Consider the following 20720-nt stretch of genomic DNA (forward strand, 5'->3'; position numbering starts at 1 on the left):
TTTTATTTTGTATTGTATTAGACACCCAGGTTCTGAGGAACATAGGCTTATCGCATGGTGATTTTAAGTGGAGTAAGATAAAGGGGCAGGGAGTGTCTGATAGTGGATTGAAGAGGAATGAGGTGGTTTTAAGGTTACCAGCCTTGATATTCAATGTACCATGTGTAATTGCACCTGCTGCAGGCTTCCGAACACAGCTTCAGCACCAGCACTCTTTCTTTTACAAATTAAACACTGTCCAGGAGCACTATACTTGTGCAGTGGCGTAGTAAAGGGTAAGCAGTGGGTGCGGGCCGCTCCAGGTGTGGTAATATCCTTCTTTTATTTCTAGTATTATTATTGATGTCACTAATGGAATTGTCATTGGTATTGTAGAATGTTACACATGTAATGGAGAATGTTGTTGTGAACCTGAGTTCTAGATCAGAGAAGCGGTTGGAGCTGATCTGATCTAGACGCTTTGGTTTGTGCTCCAGTGGGTCCTTGGATTTAACTTAAATAAATCCTATTTTAAACATTTCATTGCCTCCTCCGCATCTTTACATTGGCGACGAGGTTTATTTAATAATTTATGGACCCACTGTGTTGCCAAGCGTAATTTTAATTTAATTTATTTCAAACTTGAATGAAAACCTAACTTACGGCATAGTCTTTTGACTTTTACCCTGATGACACCTAATGTATCTTCTCTCCGCTGAACTACGAGGTACTGTGAAATTTGTATTTTTGGAGGATTTCACGCCACAAGATTGAGCATCTGTGAAGCGTTTCAACGGCTGTTTCCTTGCTCGTGCACTTGTGAGCTGCTGTGTGACGTCAAGTGAAGCCTGAAACGCATCGTTGTAACGTAGCGTTTTGAAGCGTTCATCGTGGACGCCATCTTTGTTTTATTAAATCGCAAGCGGCTGAATTAAGCGCAACGTTCATCTGAAACGCAACGTTATGACAGTGCTACGTCGTGGCCATTTTGCGAGTTTCGTTTCTGCATTGTGAAAAGGGTGTCGGAGATCTTTAGCGGAGTGAAGCCGTTCGAGGAATTTGATCAATTTAATGTCATTTCTTTTAATTTGAACCGCGAATTAAGTGATTCGCACACTCGTTTTCGAGACCCTGTCATTGGCACTTTGTGGAAGCAATCTACATTGGTATTTACATTTATTTATTTACTATCTTCTACAGTGATACGCACACTTTTAATTTTGAAGTGCTTGTCACAATTTGTTCCAACTGTGATCTGCACACACTTTTTTTTCAGTTTTACTGGTTTGTTTGTGTAGGTGATTGAGATGGCAGTGTCTCAAATCTGTAATCAACCATCTATTTTTTTAGAAATTCCAGGGAAACCAAAACTGAGGTGGAAAAAATGGTTTGGCACATTTGAGAATTGTATCGTTGCCATTGATGGAACAAAATTTTCTGCAGAAAGGAAGAAAGCTGTTCTTTTTAGTTATTTAGGTACAGCTGCAATAGAAATTTTTAAGAACCTTGTACCTATTGCGCCACCAATTGAAGGGGGTGATGGATGGAATGTTTTTGTTGAAGCTGTTGCAAGACTTGAAAAACAGTTTGAAGAAGAACCTTATGTTATGATTGAAAGACATGTCTTTCATAAACGGAAACAGTCCAGTGATGAATCTGTTGAGGATTATGTGGCAGCTTTACGAGTCATAGCTGCAAACTGCGATTTTGGTGCCTATGTTGATACAGCTATAAGGGATCAGTTTGTGTTTAATTGTGCAGCTAAAAAAGTGCAAGAGCGACTCTTAGCTTGTCGTAATCCTACTTTAGCAGAGGTAATTGATTTGGCAAAAGGGATTGAGAGATCAATTGAGTCATCTAAGGTTATTGCTGCTAGATTGTCCTGCACTTAAAAAAAGTGTACTAAATGTGGTGAAATTGGCCATCTTAATTCTTCATGTAGGATTCAAAGGAGAGGTGGTAAGTCTAATCCCACTGTTGGTAGTGTTTCTTATGTCAGTGATGATTTGGATAATTTGATCATCACTATTTATGATTATTCCTTTGATAGTAATATAAATAATATTTCTCTTCCTTTCAAAGCTCCTTTAGGGATAGTTCATGTCGGTAAAGTTGCCTTTGAAGCGATGGCTGATTCTAGTTCGCTAGTGACTATCTTATCAGATGTTTTCTTTTATGAAAAATGGAAAGGTGTCAAACTTGCTAAATCCGATATCAATCCTAAAGCTTTTGGCAATTTTGACATTAAAATGTTGGGTTTCTTTGAAGATTCATTAACATTTGAGACTCGTACCGTATTTACCAAAATTTATGTTGCAATTGATGGAAAAAATATTGTTGGGTGGTATGATCTTGGTAAACTTGGCATTAATTTATGCCCAGGATCAGATCGTCCTATTCAGTTGAGAGAAATGCCTGTTAACAATGTTTCTTTGGAATATCCTCTATCTACCATTCTGAATAAGTATAAGAATGTTTTTGAAGATATTATGGGTGAGGTCAAAGGTTTTTCACACAGGATCAAGCTTAAAAAGGAGCTTTACTTGTACAATACAAAGTTTGCATGGTACCTTTGGGTGTGAGGGACAAACTCAAATCACATTTGGATGGTCTCTGTTCTCAAGGCATCATAGAACCTACTGATAGCTCAGAATGGGTTTCGGCTATCGTTATTGCTCTTAAGAAGAATCAAGAAATTAGATTGTGTGTAGATCTTCGATCTCTCAACAAAAACATTGTAGTGGAAACTTATCCTTTGCCAAGAATACAAGAAATGTTGGCTGCTGTCAATGGAGCGAATTTTCTTTCTATTATTGACTTGAAGGCAGCATATCATCAGGTTACTTTGGATCAGGATTCTAAAGATCTGACGGCGTTTATAACTCCGTTTGGGTTGTTTAGATTTTTGAGGATGCCTTTTGGCCTGGCATCTGCTGCCAGTGTCTTTCAAAAGTTAATTGAACATTTGTTTAGTGGAGTTAAAGGTGTCCAGTCTTTTCAAGACGACATTTTAATCTTTGCTAAGTCAATTGATGAACATAATGTCACTCTGGAAAAAGTTTTGAAGATTCTAAGCAGCAAAGTCATGACGGTGAGCAAGGAAAAATGTAAATGCTTAGTTAAAGAAATTGACTATTTAGGCCATAAAATTACTCAGGAGGGGATTTTTCCAAAAAAAGACATCATTAGCAATCTTGAAAATGTTAGCAGGCCTCAGGACAAGGATGCTTTACGCTCTTTTCTTGGGTTAAGTGAATATTATGCGAAGTTTGTGAAAGGATATGCTTTGGTGGTTGAACCACTGAGACAACTACTAAAAAAAGGTTCGAGATTTGTTTGGACTGATGTCCATGATTTAGCTTTTCAGGGTGTGATTAAGCTTATTGCTGGTGCTCCGGGTCTTAAAACTTTTGACCCTGAAGGGAAGTCTTTTGTAACTGTGGATGCAAGCACAGTTGGATTGGGGGCTGTTTTCACGCAGATGGTTAATGGCAAGGAGAGAGTTATTTCTTTCATCTCAAGAGCAATTAGGGGTGCTGAAGTTCATTATAGTACGATTGAGAAGGAGGCTTTAGCCTGTGTGTGGGCTGTGGAGAAGTTAAAGAATTTTTTGTGGGGTAGGCCTTTTGTTTTGGTGACGGACCATAAGCCTTTGGTTTATATGATGGATGGTGTAAAGAGTGGTAGGGCTTCTTCTAGGTTGGTTCGGTTAATAGCGAGACTGCAGGAGTTTAACTTTGAGATTCAGCATATTCCGGGTGGAAAGAATTTTGCTGCAGACTGCTTATCTAGGTTACCTCCTCTTGGTGATTCTTGTGATGAGGTCACTGATCAGCAAGATTGTGTAGTGGCTGCTTTGGATGCTGTTGAGTCCAGCAATTTTGGCATTGATGAGGATGAATGGAATGATCATGTTGGTAAAGATAATTTGTTAGTTAAGGTCAAATCTTTTGTTGTTAATGGATGGCCCTCTGTTAAAAATCTTGAATCATCATTGAGGAGTTTTGCACAAGTGGCGAATGAGTTATCGATTGAAAATGGAATTTTATTGAGGAATGATTTGTTTGTTCCACCAGGGAGTCTCAGGGAGAAGATTATCAAATTAGCACATTCAGGGTATCCTGGTGTTTCAGGTACAAAGAGGTTGCTTAAGAGTCATTATTGGTGGCCTGGTTTGGATGCCTCTGTTGAGAAGTTTATCAATAACTGTGTGTTGTGTGTTAGGTCTGACAAGCACTGGAAGGTTTCTACTGAACCATTGTCTATTAGTGAAGCTCCTACAGGTCCGTGGCAAAAGCTCTCTATTGACTTTTCAGGACCTTATGATTGTCTTGGCAGAGAAATAGATTTTTAATTGTTCTTATTAATGATTTTTCTAAGTGGTTACATTATTCTTTTGTAGAGCATCCTAGTACTGATGTGGTTATTAGTTTCCTGGACAATGTTTTCAGGATTGAGGGGGCGCCTATTTCTATTAGGTCTGACAATGGTGTTCAGTTCGTTTCCAACAAAATGGAAATGTTTCTTAAAAAGTTTGGAGTGTCTGCCAAGAGGGCTCCTCTTTATAGTCCCCGTTCTAATGGACAGGTTGAAAGGGCCAACAGATTTTTTAAAGAGGGGATCCAAGCTGCTTTGGAGAGTAGTTTGGATGTTTTTGACTTTTTGAAAGACAAAATTTGGAGTTATCATTTGACTCCTAATTCTTGTACGGGAGTTTCTCCTTTTTGTCTGATGAGAGGCAGACAAGCTAGATCTTTGTTTTTGCCTCAACTTAAAAATAAGAGCAATTTGACAGAAAGTTGTGAGTCTTCTGTCTCTAAAGCTAGAGATAACATCACTTCTGCATAAATGTCAGGGAAGTCCTATCATGATGATTTTCATCTTTGTAAGAGTAAGGTTGTGAATGTTGGTGATTGGGTTAGGATTGTTAATCCTTCTCACACATCCAAAGGTATGTCTAAGTTCAGCAGGCCCTTTGAAGTGGAACAGGTTTCTGAATCCACTGTCTTTCTCAAGGGCAGAGGGTGGTGGAGTAAAAGTTCTGTGGTTGTTCTTAGACCTGGCCAAGAATTTTTTTTTATAAAAGGGAAGATGGTGAAGATGTTTGGTTTGATAATCCCTTTTCTGCTCCAATACATAAGGAACAGTTTGCTTGTTCCAGTGATGGTCTTGGTTCTACTCTTCGTTCAGAGTCTGATCCTATTCTGGATTCTTCTGTTTCTGATTGTGATGCTGGTACTAGTTCATCTGCTCTTGGGTCACATGTTTCTCATAAAAGATGTGTTAAGTTGCCAAAGAGATTAGATGATTATATTCTGGATTAATCTTTCTTTGTTTTGTTTTATCTTTGTTTTGTTTTATTTTATTTTGTTTTATTTGTGGAAAAGATACATGTGGTAATATCCTTCTTTTCTTTCTAGTATTATTATTGATGTCACTAATGGAATTGTCATTGGTATTGTAGAATGTTACACATGTAATGGAGAATGTTGTTGTGAACCTGAGTTCTAGATCAGAGAAGCGGTTGGAGCTGATCTGATCTCGACGCTTTGGTTTGTGCTCCAGTGGGTCCTTGGATTTAACTTAAATAAATCCTATTTTAAACATTTCATTGCCTCCTCCGCATCTTTACACCGGGCATCATCACTGAGGGGTTTGACAAAATGGCAAAAATATGTGTAACTATCTTTTTTCCCATTATTTTAATAATGTCAATGTGGGCGGGGTGACAAGAAAGTTTCCGCACCAGGTTCCACCTGACCTTGCGACGCCACTGTGCTTGTGAGAGCATATACATAACCATGAGCGACTCAAAGCCGTTGTGTATCTATTAATGTGCATGTACAAGAGTGAAAAGGACAACAAACTCCGGCAGAGACCCACAAGCCCCTGTTTTTCTTCTGACTTTGAAATTGTGATGATTAGCAGACAACTCGTTCTTCCTTTTGCTTGCATTTTCACATGAATTGAGATTGTGCCAGTGCTAATAGGCTTAACAGATAAGACAGTTATGTGCCAAGGTTGATAAAACATACCGTATAGAAGAGAACAATTCTCTCAATACCATCTAAATAGCAAAGAGCATTTTAATGGCAATGCTCTGAAAGTTCTTTTTACAACAAGCTGTTTTTAGAAGGCTGAGCTCGCATGGTTCCTTAAATGACAGAGGCCCAAGATCTAAGAAATGAATGTCGTTCATATAGGAATCAGGGGCTGGAACAATGGTTAATTTGAGCTGGTGGTTGCTGATGGGGGCCACCAGCACTTATTTTTGGTGACCAGCACTTTCGTTTCCCATCAGATATTTACTGAGAACTGAAGAGGGAACAACAAACCAACCAGAAAGACGGAGTTAGAGAAAGGCGAAACAAGATCACAAAGGGAGAAAGAGGAACCTGCAGGAGTGATATAGAGGGGCAGGGATACAGGCTCTCATTCAGTGGAAGTGGCTGTTCTCGTCAAGTGATATGAGCATATCAGTCTTTTGATTGCCCATATTCCAGGAATTCATTAGTACATGCTGGATATGAATCAGCTATGTTTTGAACCCCCTAAAAAGTGAGTGATTTTATTACAACATGGTGGGTCTTCATCATGACTAGTTATGGACACACCTGAAAATATTGCAGGGATGGGGGTGGACTTATCTCACTAGGAAATAAATTCTCCGTGTGAATAATTTGGCAATTCCTTTACTGCATTCCAAATAATGGTGTAAATTGCTCATTAGTAGCCCAAGTCCAAAAGGGATGGCATGTTTATTTACTACATCATCTCCTTGATCATATCACTTGACGAGAACAGCCACTTCCACAGAATGAGAGCCTGTATCCCTGCCCCTCTATATCACTCCTGCAGGTCCCTCTTTCTCCCTTTGTGATCTTGTTTCGCCTTTCTCTTCAGCTGTCTTTCTGGTTGGTTTGTTGTTCCCTCTTCAGCTCTCAGTAAATATCTGATGGGAAACGAAAGTGCTGGTCAACAAAAATAAGTGCTGGTGGCCCCCATCAGCAACCACCAGCTCAAATTAAGCATTGGTCCAGCCCCTGATTCCTATATGAACGACATTCATTTCTTAGATCTTGGGCCTCTGTCATTTAAGGAACCATGCAAGCTCAGCCTTCTAAAAACAGCTTGTTGTAAAAAGAACTTTCAGAGCATTTCCATTAAAATGCTCTTTGCTATTTAGATGGTATTGAGAGAATTGTTCTCTTCTATATGGTATGTTTTATCAACCTTGGCACATAACTGTCTTATCTGTTAAGCCTATTATCACTGGCACAATCTCAATACATGTGAAAATGCAAGCAAAAGGAAGAACGAGTTGTCTGCTAATCACCACAATTTCAAAGTCAGAAGAAAAACAGGGGCTTGTGGGTCTCTGCCGGAGTTTGTTGTCCTTTTCACTCTTGTACATGCACATTAATAGATACACAATGGCTTTGAGTCACTCATGGTTATGTATATGCTCTCACAAGCACAGTGGCGTTGCAAGGTCAAGTGGTACCTGGTGCGGAAAATTTCTTGTCACCCCGCCCACATTGACATTATTAAAATAATGGGAAAAAAGATAGTTATACATATTTTTGCCATTTTGTCAAACCCCTCAGTGATGATGCCCAGAGCGGCCCGCACCCACTGCTTCCCCTTTACTAGGCCACTGCACAAGTATAGTGTTCCTGGACAGTGTTTAATTTGTAAAAGAAAGAGTGCTGGTGCCTGAAGCTGTGTTCGGAAGCCTGCAGCAGGTGCAATTACACATGGTACATTGAATATCATGGCTGGTAACCTTAAAACCACCTCATTCCTCTTCAATCCACTATCAGACACTCCCTGCCCCTTTATCTTACTTCACTTAAAATCACCATGGGGTAAGCCTATGTTCCTCAGAACCTGGGTGTCTAATACAATACAAAATAAAATTGGTTCTGTATGATCAGTGAAAGGTGAATTATTCACTTTGTACCAAATTCAACCCTGCCACTCAATTTCTCATTTGAGAAGACGAAAAGCATGGGAGTCTGAACTATACGGACATTAAAAATGAAAAGAAGTTGTTGAGCACAGACTGGATGACAATCCAAAGTTTCAAACAATTTCATGAGTCAAAGTAAGTTAAAAATAATAGGTGCTCCATAGGTGATCAGTGAAAAATAGTGCTCCCTCAGTGCATCAAAAAGAAAGTAATGTAGCACCTGTACACTAGTTTTACATTTTTCATAAAGGCTTGTCCAATCTGCACCAATCTTTCGGTTCACCATAGATGGGCTGAGCATATCAGTCTTTTGATTGCCCATATTCCAGGAATTCATTAGTACATGCTGGATATGAATCAGCTATGTTTTGAACCCCCTAAAAAGTGAGTGCTTTTATTACATCATGGTGGGTCTTCATCACGACTAGTTATGGACACACCTGAAAATATTGCAGGGATGGGGGTGGACTTATCTCACTAGGAAATAAATTCTCGGTGTGAATAATTGGGCGATTCCTTTACTGCATTCCAAATAATGGTGTAAATTGCTCATTAGAAACCCAAGTCCAAAAGGGATGGCATGTTAATTTACTACATCATCTCCTTGATCATATCACTTGACGAGAACAGCCACTTCCACTGAATGAGAGCCTGTATCCCTGCCCCTCTATATCACTCCTGCAGGTTCCTCTTTCTCCCTTTGTGATCTTGTTTCGCCTTTCTCTAACTCCGTCTTTCTGGTTGGTTTGCTGTTCCCTCTTCAGCTCTCAGTAAATATCTGATGGGAAACGAAAGTGCTGGTCACCAAAAATAAGTGCTGGTGGCCCCCATCAGCAACCACCAGCTCAAATTAAGCATTGGTCCAGCCCCTGATTCCTATATGAACGACATTCATTTCTTAGATCTTGGGCCTCTGTCATTTAAGGAACCATGCGAGCTCAGCCTTCTAAAAACAGCTTGTTGTAAAAAGAACTTTCAGAGCATTGCCATTAAAATGCTCTTTGCTATTTAACCCCATGCATGCTTGTGACGGAACCGTTCCGTCACATGCCTCGGGTGTGCTGTGCTTGTGACGGAACGGTTCCGTCACGGCCCACTCGCCGCGCCTGCGCGGCGCGAATTCCGCGCCTGCACTGAGCGTTCTATTGGGCAGGCGGGGCCGTGACGGAACCGTTCCGTCACAAGCACAGCGCGCCCGAGGCTTGTGACGGAGCGGTTCCGTCACGAGCACGGGAGCGCCGTGCGGCCGCCCCTCCCCCTTAGCACTGCGGCGGAATAGCCGCCGCAGTGAAGGGGTTAAATGGTGTTAAGAGAATTGTTCTCTTCTATATGGTATGTTTTATCAACAACTGGCAGTATAGTTCTCTAACTGCTGTATATTAGCACAAAAATTGCAAGGATAGTCTGCTCACCCTTTTGCTATGTGGACCAATTTGATAACATAAGGCATCTTTAAGAGGCAGGTGGTAATAGGAAAGCTGCTGAAAATTGGGGGTTGTTCTGTGTGCTCACTACTTGTATCCAATGCCATGGTAAGGCCCTAACTCTAAATTGTGGTGCATAGGGTGTGGTATTTAGCACACCTAGTGAATGCTATTATATGTATTTACTCGGTGCAAATAATACACCCGGTTACAAGTTTTCAACTTGAAAATGACGCATAACATGCAGACTTGGTGTTTAACACACTGAACTCTATATGTTTATTCACTTTTTCCCAATTAATTGTGGCAGGCTTAACCTGTTAAAATCTATGAGAGGAACATATTGAGGGTGTGATAAAGATAACACAGCTCGCAATTCCAATCCTTGTTCAAACTAATGTTTGCACAGGGATAGTCATTTACCCCTGAATTTGTTTTCATGGCTATGAAATTCTGATGGTGGTGACGTCCCTGACAGCAGATCTGCTACCAGAAAGCCACTGGCTATCTCCTCTGCTATCATGTCCACTGAATGTTTTCCTACGTCCAGTATGTAAAATATGGCGGCCCCAGACAAGAAAAGTAAACAAATGTCCCTTACCAGTGGGAGACACTCCCGGCACATTGGTTTTTGTCGTTCTTCAAGAGCAGACCCCTGCTTTATGGGCCTGTCTTTCTAAACAAAAAAAGTGCTAAAAGGTATTTCACGCCACAGTGGTATGGGAGACCAGTGTCACAGCTCCCGCCAGGATATACCAGCACCTTCACTACCCAATACATAGAACTGGCAGCCTGACAATGCCTAAAAGACACCCATAGGCCTCTATATGTATGAACATTCTTTGCTATAAGGATATCCTCAAGAGAAGGTGAAATAATTAAACTGTGCCTGCATGTCGTCTCTCCAGGGCGGCATGTACTGGCTGGTTCTTCTGGATGACTACAGTGCTGGATTCGGACTCATGGTGGTCGTCATCACATCCTGCCTCGTCATGACTCGCGTCTATGGTAAGAAGAGCACTCACACGTTTTTATCTTACAAAGGAAGGGGCAGGGTGGACCCTGAAAGCCTTGACCGCTAGTCTTTTTTAAAGAAATATTTTTGTCTATTTTATTGTTAATGTCCATGAGAGGTGCCAAGTGAGAGAACTGGGATTTGAAGCATTTAACATTTTCTATTATATATACTTATATGTGTGTGCACACTTTTCAGCCCATGCAAAACTCTTGTTGCAACCCATTTATTTATGCCCAACTGCGTGCATCTACTGCGCAGCCCGAACCAGGAATGCATCTTAACCATGCATTCCTTTACCACGCATGCCTTTAACATGCATTTTCGTTGTAAAGGCATGTATGGTAAGGTGGTATGCGTGGCTAAGGTTCGCCACTACTCTGCCCCCTGTTCCTGCTCTAAGACTCAAACCCCCTACCTCGCCACCCGCCCTGTGGCCTAAACCTGCCTTCAAAACTATCCCGTTCCCTCCCTTGCCTTGAGGCATAAAACCATGCCTCTTACCATATACCACCCTTACCCCGCCCTAAGACCTAAAATTTGAACCCCATACCTTGCCCCCCAGCCTAAACCTGGCCTTCCCTTAAAACTATCCCTTCTCCATGCAATCCCACGATAAGTCTTCCAACATAAGGGTGTCAGTTACTGTCAGATCGTGGTGGCAGCTTGCCATCACAGTTATATGACACATTCCAATAGGAAGGAAGTGACTTCCAAGGGAGGGTCTTTAACTCATACCCTACCACTGTAAGGCTGCCAAACAACTATGTGCCAAACATTTTGACCCGTTCATGTGAAGAGAACGAGAATTTCAAAAGACATAAGATGGCAAGGGGATCACAACTTGATCTTACCAGTATTTTATATATTTTGGCTAAACATTAGTAGCTCAAAAATGCCTTTTGGCTCATGGAATAGATGTTCTATCTGAGGGTAGGATTTACTTTTTGCCTGTGGATGTCCGTCAATTGTTTTACGTATCCACTTTTGCATCAAGGTGCGCTAATGGTGTTGAACTACACAGCACCAGCTTTGTTCAGTGATTTCATCAGGAATGCTGGCTTCAAACGCCCCAGAAGGATCTCCCAATCCACCATCCACAGCGAGAACCATTATGGGAAGCTAAGTAGGGCACCTCGGACTCAGCTCAGGGTCTACTAACACCTTTGGCCACAAGACAATCTGCTGTCAGTCTAATGGCACTGATATGCACACTGTACGACTTTACCATGTACTTGTATTTGGCAAAACTTCGTTAACCGCAGAGGTCTGCAGGCCTCTCTCATTGTGATCTTCCAAAGTATTCCAGAAGCATCATTAAAATTATTTATTAAGTGGGCTCAAACAAACATCTGGACAAAATGTAACCAACAACACAAAGTCATGAGATTTCATTCGGATTTAGAGACATGATCAAAACATTATTTCTTGAAGATATTGCTGTATGAACATATTGGTGGTGCTATTTGAACTTGTTTGGTTGGATCGCATCTGCTAATATAATTTGACATATTTGCATGATAATTAACGTAATTAGATCACAGATTTTTGATGGCAGTGTCATTTCACGTTTTGATAGACTTTGATGGCAATCCGATGGTAAGAGTTTACATATTTCCTCTAGGGATGAAGCGCTTTTGCCGTGATATCCACATGATGCTAGGGATGAAACCGGGGATCTACTTCAAGACCTGCTGGATATTTCTGGCCCCGGCCACGATGCTGGTGAGCCAGCCTGTATTTAATATCTTATGTGCTTTGCCCCACATCTGGACATAAATGATGTCATTGTTATTGGAAAGAGGTGTCCATTCTCGTGCAGTGCTATAGAGTCACCAAAAGATGAAAATCTGGCAAAAACATCCCAGAAGGGAACCAGAGTTGAGAGAGATGCTGACCTTCCCAACACTAGACTACATTAAAACCAAAAGCATATATGATCTTTGCTTGGCCTTCTCCTTCCCTCAGAACTGGTGGTGAATCCATATCTCATCTTTGACAATAAACCTAGACCATACCCAATAGTTAGGCTGGTCATATCCTTGACTCAAACTCAGTCCGACATGCATTTTAATGGATAAACATGCTTGAAATTTCACATACTTATCTATAGACTTTCTCAATTCTCCATTCATAAGGTAGTGAATATATAGGTTGCAGATATTTCCATATCACGTAGTTACTCAAACACCTTGTTGCCCACTCTAGACTTGTTTAAAGAAGCTTTATCAAGTTAATCATTTATTATCATCATCTGTGAAATACCAATATTGCCTCGACCAATCAGAAGGCTTAGAATGTGGTCATTAACTTTGTTCCTCGCCTTCATTCTAGATTAATTGAAAGGTTGGAGCAGGGACATGAAACATATGGTGACAGTTGCTTTGTTTTTTTTAGAGGGTGAAATTGGGAGATGGGACGGATTCGTCTTGTTGCTCACATACTATAGGATATTAACAACTCATAATTGCCTGTTCTGACTAAATGTACTCGTTCCTTCTGCTTGGTCTCAATATTGCATGACTTGTAATTTTGCGCCGCTGAGAGGTGTCAATGACTGTTAACCGCATGCGTGCGGGCGGAATTCCGCTCGCACGCTGAGATTTTGTAAAGCGCATGTTACATGACGAGCTGGGCTCGTCATGAGCGTGCGAGGAGGCTACCTCATGACGAGCCCAGCTCGTCATGAGCGTGGAAGGGGTTAATGCCCTTAGCGGAGGTCATTGATGCTTGATTGATTTATCCTTCCCATGACCCATGCCTGTTGCCCTACTGCAGGCTTTGTTGGCGTACAGTATCCTTAAGTACCAGCCCTCGGTGTATGGCACGTATCGCTTCCCGTTCTGGTCTGAGGTTCTTGGGATTCTGATGGGTCTTCTGCCATGCTTGCTGATTCCAGCCGGAATGCTGTTTGCAATCCTCAAGGAAGAAGGGACTCTGTGGCAGGTCAGTGGGTTTCTTTCAATGTGTTGTTCCTATTGTTAATTATCATGTGCATAGCATACAATCTGCTGTTTGGAATTACTGTACCTTTTGGCAATGCGGGTATGACTTTCACAAAGTTTCCATCATACGCAGTAGTCTGATGCATGTTGGTGGCGGTCTGTGCTCAGTAGGGTGAGTATGTCAGCTTTAATGAGTTTTAATGGCTGAGACAATAGCACTGTAGCATATTTCCTCTGTATTTCCTCAAGAGGCGTTGGCCCATTACCCAGTAAATGTAAATGTGCGGTAAGTAGGAAGCGGTGCCATGTCCTGATGAATGTTTCAGTGGCCCCTCTAGCTGCATATTTGGGCTGTGGCAGGTGTATATTCAGAACGTTACCTTCTTCTTTAATTGTACTTACCTTAAACTCTCTATTTTCAATTTTTCATTGGCTAGAAAAAGACATCCACGTAATACGTATTTGTTTACTTCCTATTTTGACTTTTCTAGTTCCTGTTCATGACCTAGAGGTTAAATTGCGATCCTAGTGCAAATTGAAGTGTGCGTAGGGTGCAGAATTCCGAGCTGTGCAATAGTTATAACACCATTGCTGTTTTCCTCAGACAGATTTCAGTAGGTAGGACCTGTCGAAAATTGTCAATGGAAAAGGCCCCAAAAAGTAAGGGAAACGTGCAGAAATCAGAGCATTAAACATGAATTCATCATATTATGCCTGACTTCTAAGGGAATGCTTTGGACTAGGAGGTACTTACCGTTCTTGTTAAGTACCTCATTCTGGGCCGTGGTACTTATCTTTCCCTGCACTCAGGGCTTAGATAAGGGTTGTCAACCATGGACATGCTCCAAAATCAGTGTATGAAATGAAGGTTCTTTACACACTTCACGCACTTCATTGACCTGGGTGAATGATGTCACTCAGAGCTCACCGTGCCATGGTAAGCGGAAGACTATGGTCTATCCACTCACGACTGTCTGAATATATGATGATACAACGAATTCCATTGCAACGCATGCCTTTACCACGCATGCGTTACAACGGAATTCGTTTAGCACGCATAAACCTTTCACCGACTATTTGCGTGGTGACGTCATACGTCGTGAAAAGAAAACGGCATATTTTTTTACCGATTTCTCTTAATCAACTCTGATGCCGACGTGACTTATGGTGAGTTGTTTTATTTGGGGGGGAGACCCCCCAAGTCCCCCCCCCCCTTTTTTTTTTACTTTTACCACATATGCCTTTACTACAAACATCGTAGTAAAGGCATGCGTGGTAAAGGCATTAGTTGTAACCACGCATGCGTTGTACGGCATGCGTGGTTAAAGATTTCGTGGAAACGGCTTCGTTGTAAAAGCCGTTTCCCGACTGTCTCGCAGATGTTGCCCCTGCTTCAGCTTCTAAGTAAGCATGATGTGAGAACAGAGGACCTGTTTCCATAACCATTATGCAAACCTCGCTCAAGAAGCACGCTCAAAAAAATCGAAGTCAATTACACTGTCTCATCAACAAGGGTGGGCCAAAAGGCCCTAGCAATTAACACTGTATCCCATCCATCTCTGCTCACCTTAACGTGTCTCAACCTTACCTGCTAGTGGGACTAATGTAGTGATGTTAGGGGCAGCTACTTCAGGCCAACATTCATTTCTCCTAAGGTGACAGCCCAAACAAACCATGCCACACTCCATGGGTTGTGCGAGTCTGAGGTATCTGAACACTTTCTGACCCTCCCTCCCAGCGCCTGCTGTAGGTACCACAGAGGACGTATACTGACTTCTATAACTGTAAAAGTATTCCTTCCATACAATGCCAGTATGGAGGCAGCTGGGAAACAAGATTGCACTTTGTTATCAAAAGGCATTTTGTCTGCGAAGTTATGTATAACTCTATTTTGGGTGTGCTATTTTCTCCTGCTCTCGTATGCTCAACAACATTCACTTGTATGCAAAGCAAACAAACATACACGTCTATGCACAACTCATAGCCTAATACAGGTAGCCATGCTGTAAACTCATGTTTGTTTACCATGAATTCCACATAGTGTCCACTGTGCAAGCAGTGCAGTTACGCTCACAAATTCTAGGTTGGGGAATTACGTAAACACACGCCCCTCATTCTATTTCATTTCACCTCTGGCATAGCCATACGATTACAACAATCCAGGGTGTGCAACCCACTACTGATAAGACCATACCAAATCACTTCATACATAGGCCACACCAATACCTACACCCCACCACTCAGACACAACAATACATTTAATGCAGAGCACTTGCATTCTTTCCCTCGCTTTACTTCACTCCACTACAGTTTTAGGCACAGTGACCAATGTTAAGATGAGAGCACTGTGTAAAGATCCTCCAGACACAAAGGCATTAAATAAGATCTTCTTTATAGAAGTATGGCTTAACAACCCTGCCTGCTAGTCACAGCTGCAGCGCTGGCTTCTATCTAAGAGTTCACTCTCAAAAAGATACATTCCATAGTGAAGCTTGGTGGTTGCAAGGTTCTAGGGCTCTGATGTCACTGCCACAATGCAAAGGCAGGAAATAAGTTAAAATGGCTGACTTTACAAGTACATTGTAAGGTAAGGAATACCACACACTGCTCTGGTCAGTCACGCACAACACAAAACCCTTCCTACATAGGCCACTTTACAATTCTGATAGATTAATCTGCCTTGTGGATTCCTCACCTTGTGAATATCCCCCTTGCGTCAGCAACGTTCGGAAAATTCTTTGTAGCACGCCGGCGTGGACGACGTCATAGGAGCACGGCATCGCGCGCGACTCCGTCTGACGTCACCGACTCCTTATTAGACCCACGTCGGCGTGATGACGTCAGTTCCCTTTTTTCCGCGTCATCGACGCTAACGGTTTCTGGGATCTTCTGTGATTCAGATAGTTACTTGTTGCTATTTTGTGTTACTGTTTCTCTGTCGAGTGTCTGTTCTTCGTCGAGGATGTCGTCGAGGAAGACGGGGTTCAAGCAGTGCGGATCGTGTGCCCGGATGATGTCTATCACCGATCCTCAAGACGATTGTTTGTGGTGTCTTGGTTCGGACCATGATATCAAGAACTGCCGATTCTGCTTCAAGATGAACCCAAAGGCTTTACGAGAGCGTGAGGCGAAACTTCTGCTGGCCAAGGTGAAAGGAAAAGAGGCTGGAAGGTCTTCGAGGTCAACATCTAGACGTTCGAGGTCGAGGCAGAAGTCGCGATCGAAGTCGAGGTCGAGATCGGCTTCGAGGTCGAGGTCCAGAGTGAGGTCGAGGTCCAGAGTGAGGTTTAGGTCCGGATCGAAGTCTGCTTCGGGTCATGCTTCGGGCTCCTCGAAGAAGAAGCACAAGAGGAGGAAGCATAGCTCAAGACATCACTCTGGTAAAGAGTCTTCGGACTCGAAGAGGAAGTCTTCGTCTCGAAAACATCACAAGGACTTCGTGTCACCTTCACCTATGCGAACTCGTGAGGGTTCCGCGGTTCCGGAGCAAGAACCGAATCCGGAGTCGCGCCATTCTTCGGAGCATGAAGGAGATGGGGAGATTCCACGGACACCGTCTCCGGTGGAAAACCCTGAGAATCAAGATGGCCAAGATGAACCAATGCCGGAGCAGCCTCCATCGCAGCAGCCGATGGGTTCGTACCCTCCCTTTCCTGGTCCTGGACAGGACCCCTCGCATTTCCTTAATGCCATGTTTGGCGTTTATGCTAGGGCAATGTACCCCACTGGTGCACCGGCTGGTCCCATGGGTCCGTTGTCTTTTAACTTGGGTGTCCCTCAAGCTTATGCTCCGGCACCTTTTATGCCGTTTATGCCGACGCCTTATACGCCTTGGCTCGGTACGGCGCCACCGAGGTCATCGACAACGCACACGGCTTCGTTGGCTCCGGAGCAACCTCGAGAACTGGATCGAGGTACGATGCCGGTTCGTGATTCTCGTCCTCCAGCTGTCCCCGCTCCTCGTTCGACGCCGGCTCCGGCTCCATCAGAGTCGTTACCGGATCCGACGACTTCGATTCGTTTGGAGTGGTCGAGGCGCAGAGCTCAGCGCCTCTTGGAGGAAAAGGAGTATGAAGATCCTGAAGTAGAGGAAGGAGAACTTCTGGATCAAGGGGACTGTTTTGAGGACCTGCGTAGTGCTAGTGGCCTGGAACTCTCTCCTGAGTGGAGTTTGCCATCAGTTTCTGATGCACCATCTGAGGATGTGGCACCCTACCATGTCGTCATTAAGAAGGCTGCAGAGCTGCTCAATCTGACTTTACCAACCGTTGAGTTCAAGCCTAACATCCTCACGGAGGTTTTGCATTCGCCTTCATCTATTATAGAGCCTACTCTCCCATTCACTGAGGCTTTGACTGAGCCAATAATGGAGGTTTGGAAGAGACCATTGACTGCTCCTGCGGTGTCAAGGTCGATGGCAAGACGTTATAGGGTGGCACCTGGCGACCCTGAGTTTCTCTCTTCGCATCCTTCTCCGGAGAGTCTGGTTGTGCAGGCCGCTTGTTCCAACAGGTCTGCGGGTTCTTTTACTCAGGTGCCAGCAGATAAAGACTCTAAAAAATTGGACCAGTCTGCGAAAAAGATTTTCTCCTCGGGTAGCATGGCTCTTAAATCTACCAATGCTACTTGTCTTCTGGGGAGATATGTTCATGCATTGATGGACTCTGTGAAACAATTGTCAACTAAGCTTCCGGAGGAAGATAAAAAGAACTTCAATGAGGTATTCTCTGATACTCTGGCTGCAGCCCGCCTGGTAATTCAGAGTGGCATGGACACGGCGGACTCTGTGGCCATGATAATGGGCTCTACTGTTGCCACGAGAAGGGCCGCATGGCTAAAGTCATCTGAATTTTCAGCAGATGTTCAATCTACTCTAATGGACTTACCATTTGACGGAACAGGCCTCTTTGGAAAAAAAGCGGATGTAGCCTTGGAGAGGTTCAAAGATAGCTGGGCAACGGCAAGGTCTTTTGGCCTGCAGGCTAGAGGCTCTACCACTAGCAATTTTAGGGGATTTGGTAGATCCACTTTTCATCCCTATAAACAAGGCCAGCAGCAGCAGCAAAACCCTTTGTATAAATCATACAGAGGTAGACAAAGGGGTCGTGCTTGTGGACGCCAAGCCTCCTCCTCCTCTACTTCCTCCTCTAACAATCAACCCCCACCCGTAGCAGCAAAGCAGCCATAGATCCGCCATTCCGGATCATGCGGGTCCGGTAGGGGGTCGGCTTACTCATTTTCTACGGGATTGGGAATTGGTTACATCAGATCTTTGGGTTCTCAATCTCGTAGAAAATGGGTATGCACTTCCTTTTCAGGAGTTCCCTCCCAATTACCCTCCTTGCCAAGGTTATTGTTCGGAGGACCACCTGCTTCTCCTGCAGGAAGAAGTCCTGGCACTGTTCAGAAAAGGTGCGATAGAGGTGGTTCCAGAGCAGGAAAGGGGTAAGGGGTGCTACTCCCGGTATTTCCTGATCCCCAAGAAGGATGGCAGGTTACGTCCAATCCTGGACCTCAGGATTTTGAACCTCTATCTCAAACAGGAGAAGTTTAAAATGCTCCAACTTGCACAGGTTCCTCAGGCGCTGATGGAAGAAGACTGGATGGTGTCGATCGACTTGCAGGATGCGTATTTTCACATCCCCATTCTGAAGTCGCACAGAAAGTATCTCCGTTTTACGGTGGGATCGCAACACTAGCAGTTTGCGGTCCTTCCGTTTGGACTTACTACTGCGCCTCGAGTTTTCACCAAGGTGATGGCAGTGGTGGCTGCGCATCTCAGAAGTTCGGGGGTTCCTGTGTTCCCCTATCTGGACGACTGGCTGATCAAAGCAGAGTCGCTGGAGAAGGTGCTCCATCATCTGCAAGAGACAACTCAGTTGTTGCACAGGTTGGGTTTTTCGATAAATGTACCCAAGTCTCACCTGGTGCCCTCCCAGCGCAACCTGTTCATAGGTGCGGTACTGGACACTTCTGTATATCGTGCATTCCCTCCACCTCAAAGGATTCGCGACATACAAGAAATGATTCCTTTATTCTACAATGGAGCGGTTGTTCCAGTCCTGAAGGTCCTTGGTCTGCTCGGTCTGATGGCTTCTTGCATTCTGTTGGTCAACCATGCACGCTGGCACATGAGGGCACTCCAGTGGTGCCTCCGCAGGCAGTGGTATCAACACAACGGAGATCTCAGGGAGTCAGTGAGGATCTCCAGAGAAACTGCAGCGTATCTGTCTTGGTGGAGCGTGGAAGGCAATCTGTCTCATCCTTTCCAACTGCCTCCATCGGTTGCCACAGTGATAACGGATGCATCCACTCTCGGGTGGGGTGCTCATCTGGGGGACCTGGAGATCAAAGGTCTTTGGTCTCCAGAGGAAAGGTTGCCTCACATCAACATTCTAGAGTTGCAGGCGATACGTCTGGTGCTCAAGGCCTTCCTCCCTTCCCTTCGCGGTCAGTCGGTTCAAGTCCTGACAGACAACACGACCGCGATGTGGTATATCAACAAGCAGGGAGGAGTAGGGTCGCAGTGCCTCTGCAGAGAGGCTCTGCGTCTCTGGTCCTGGGTTCAGGACCATCAGATTTGTCTGATGGCAAATTATCTGGCCGGAGTTCTGAACGTACGTGCAGACGTTCTCAGTCGGCAGTTCTCTGCCGACCACGAGTGGAGGCTCCATCCGGAGGTTGTTCACGACATCTTTCAGATGTGGGGGACTCCTCGGGTGGACCTGTTCGCCACTCACGAGAATGCTCCCTGCCTGTCATACTGCAGTCTCCAGTATCCGATGCAAGGAGCTTTGGGGGACGCGTTTCAGTTGAGTTGGGGAAATCGTTTCCTTTACGCGTTTCCTCCCATACCCTTGATTCCTCGGGTTCTGAGGAAGATTCGCCAAGACCGGGCCCAAGTCATATTGGTCGCCCCGGATTGGCCAAGTAGGGTGTTGTACACGGACCTTCTCCACCTCTCCTCTCACCCGCCACTCTGTCTCCCTCTCAGGGCAGACCTCCTCTCTCAGATGGAGGGGCAGGTTCTACACCCCCACCTCCAGACATTAAACCTTCATGCCTAGAGATTGAAGGGGGCAACTTGAATTGTTTTTCTCTCCCTCACGATGTGGTGGATGTCATTCTTTCTGCCAGGCGTGACTCCACTAAGTCCATCTATTCTTATAGGTGGTCTACATTTGTCTCTTGGTGTGGGGAGAGGGCTGTTGACCCTTTGAAGGCTCATTTGTCTGACATTTTACAGTTTGCTCTTTCTCCGCCGCAGCAAGGTTTTGCTGTTGCCACAGTCAAAGGTTATCTTTCGGCCTTGTCGGCATTTCTCTGTTTGCTGGATCAGCCCTCTCTTTTTAAGTCTCCTGTGGTTTTAAGATTTTTGAAGGGTC

The 20720-nt window shown here is 44.0% G+C and overlaps 1 protein-coding gene across 4 annotated transcripts in view; it reads left to right on the plus strand.

Annotated features, from left to right (window-relative positions):
- The window catches only part of SLC6A7 (solute carrier family 6 member 7), a 454425-nt gene that overhangs the window by 229733 nt on the left and 203972 nt on the right, over positions 1 to 20720 (plus strand). For all 4 annotated transcript variants that reach the window (XM_078653584.1, XM_078653587.1, XM_078653585.1 and 1 more), the window contains 3 exons: positions 10284 to 10383; positions 12015 to 12115; positions 13169 to 13336. In XM_078653584.1, the coding sequence (XP_078509710.1) occupies positions 10284 to 10383; positions 12015 to 12115; positions 13169 to 13336 (369 nt within the window). The remainder of the gene's footprint in view (positions 1 to 10283; positions 10384 to 12014; positions 12116 to 13168; positions 13337 to 20720) is intronic.

The sequence above is a fragment of the Lissotriton helveticus genome, chromosome 7 (genome assembly GCF_964261635.1).
Source record: "Lissotriton helveticus chromosome 7, aLisHel1.1, whole genome shotgun sequence".
NCBI lineage: Eukaryota > Metazoa > Chordata > Amphibia > Caudata > Salamandridae > Lissotriton > Lissotriton helveticus.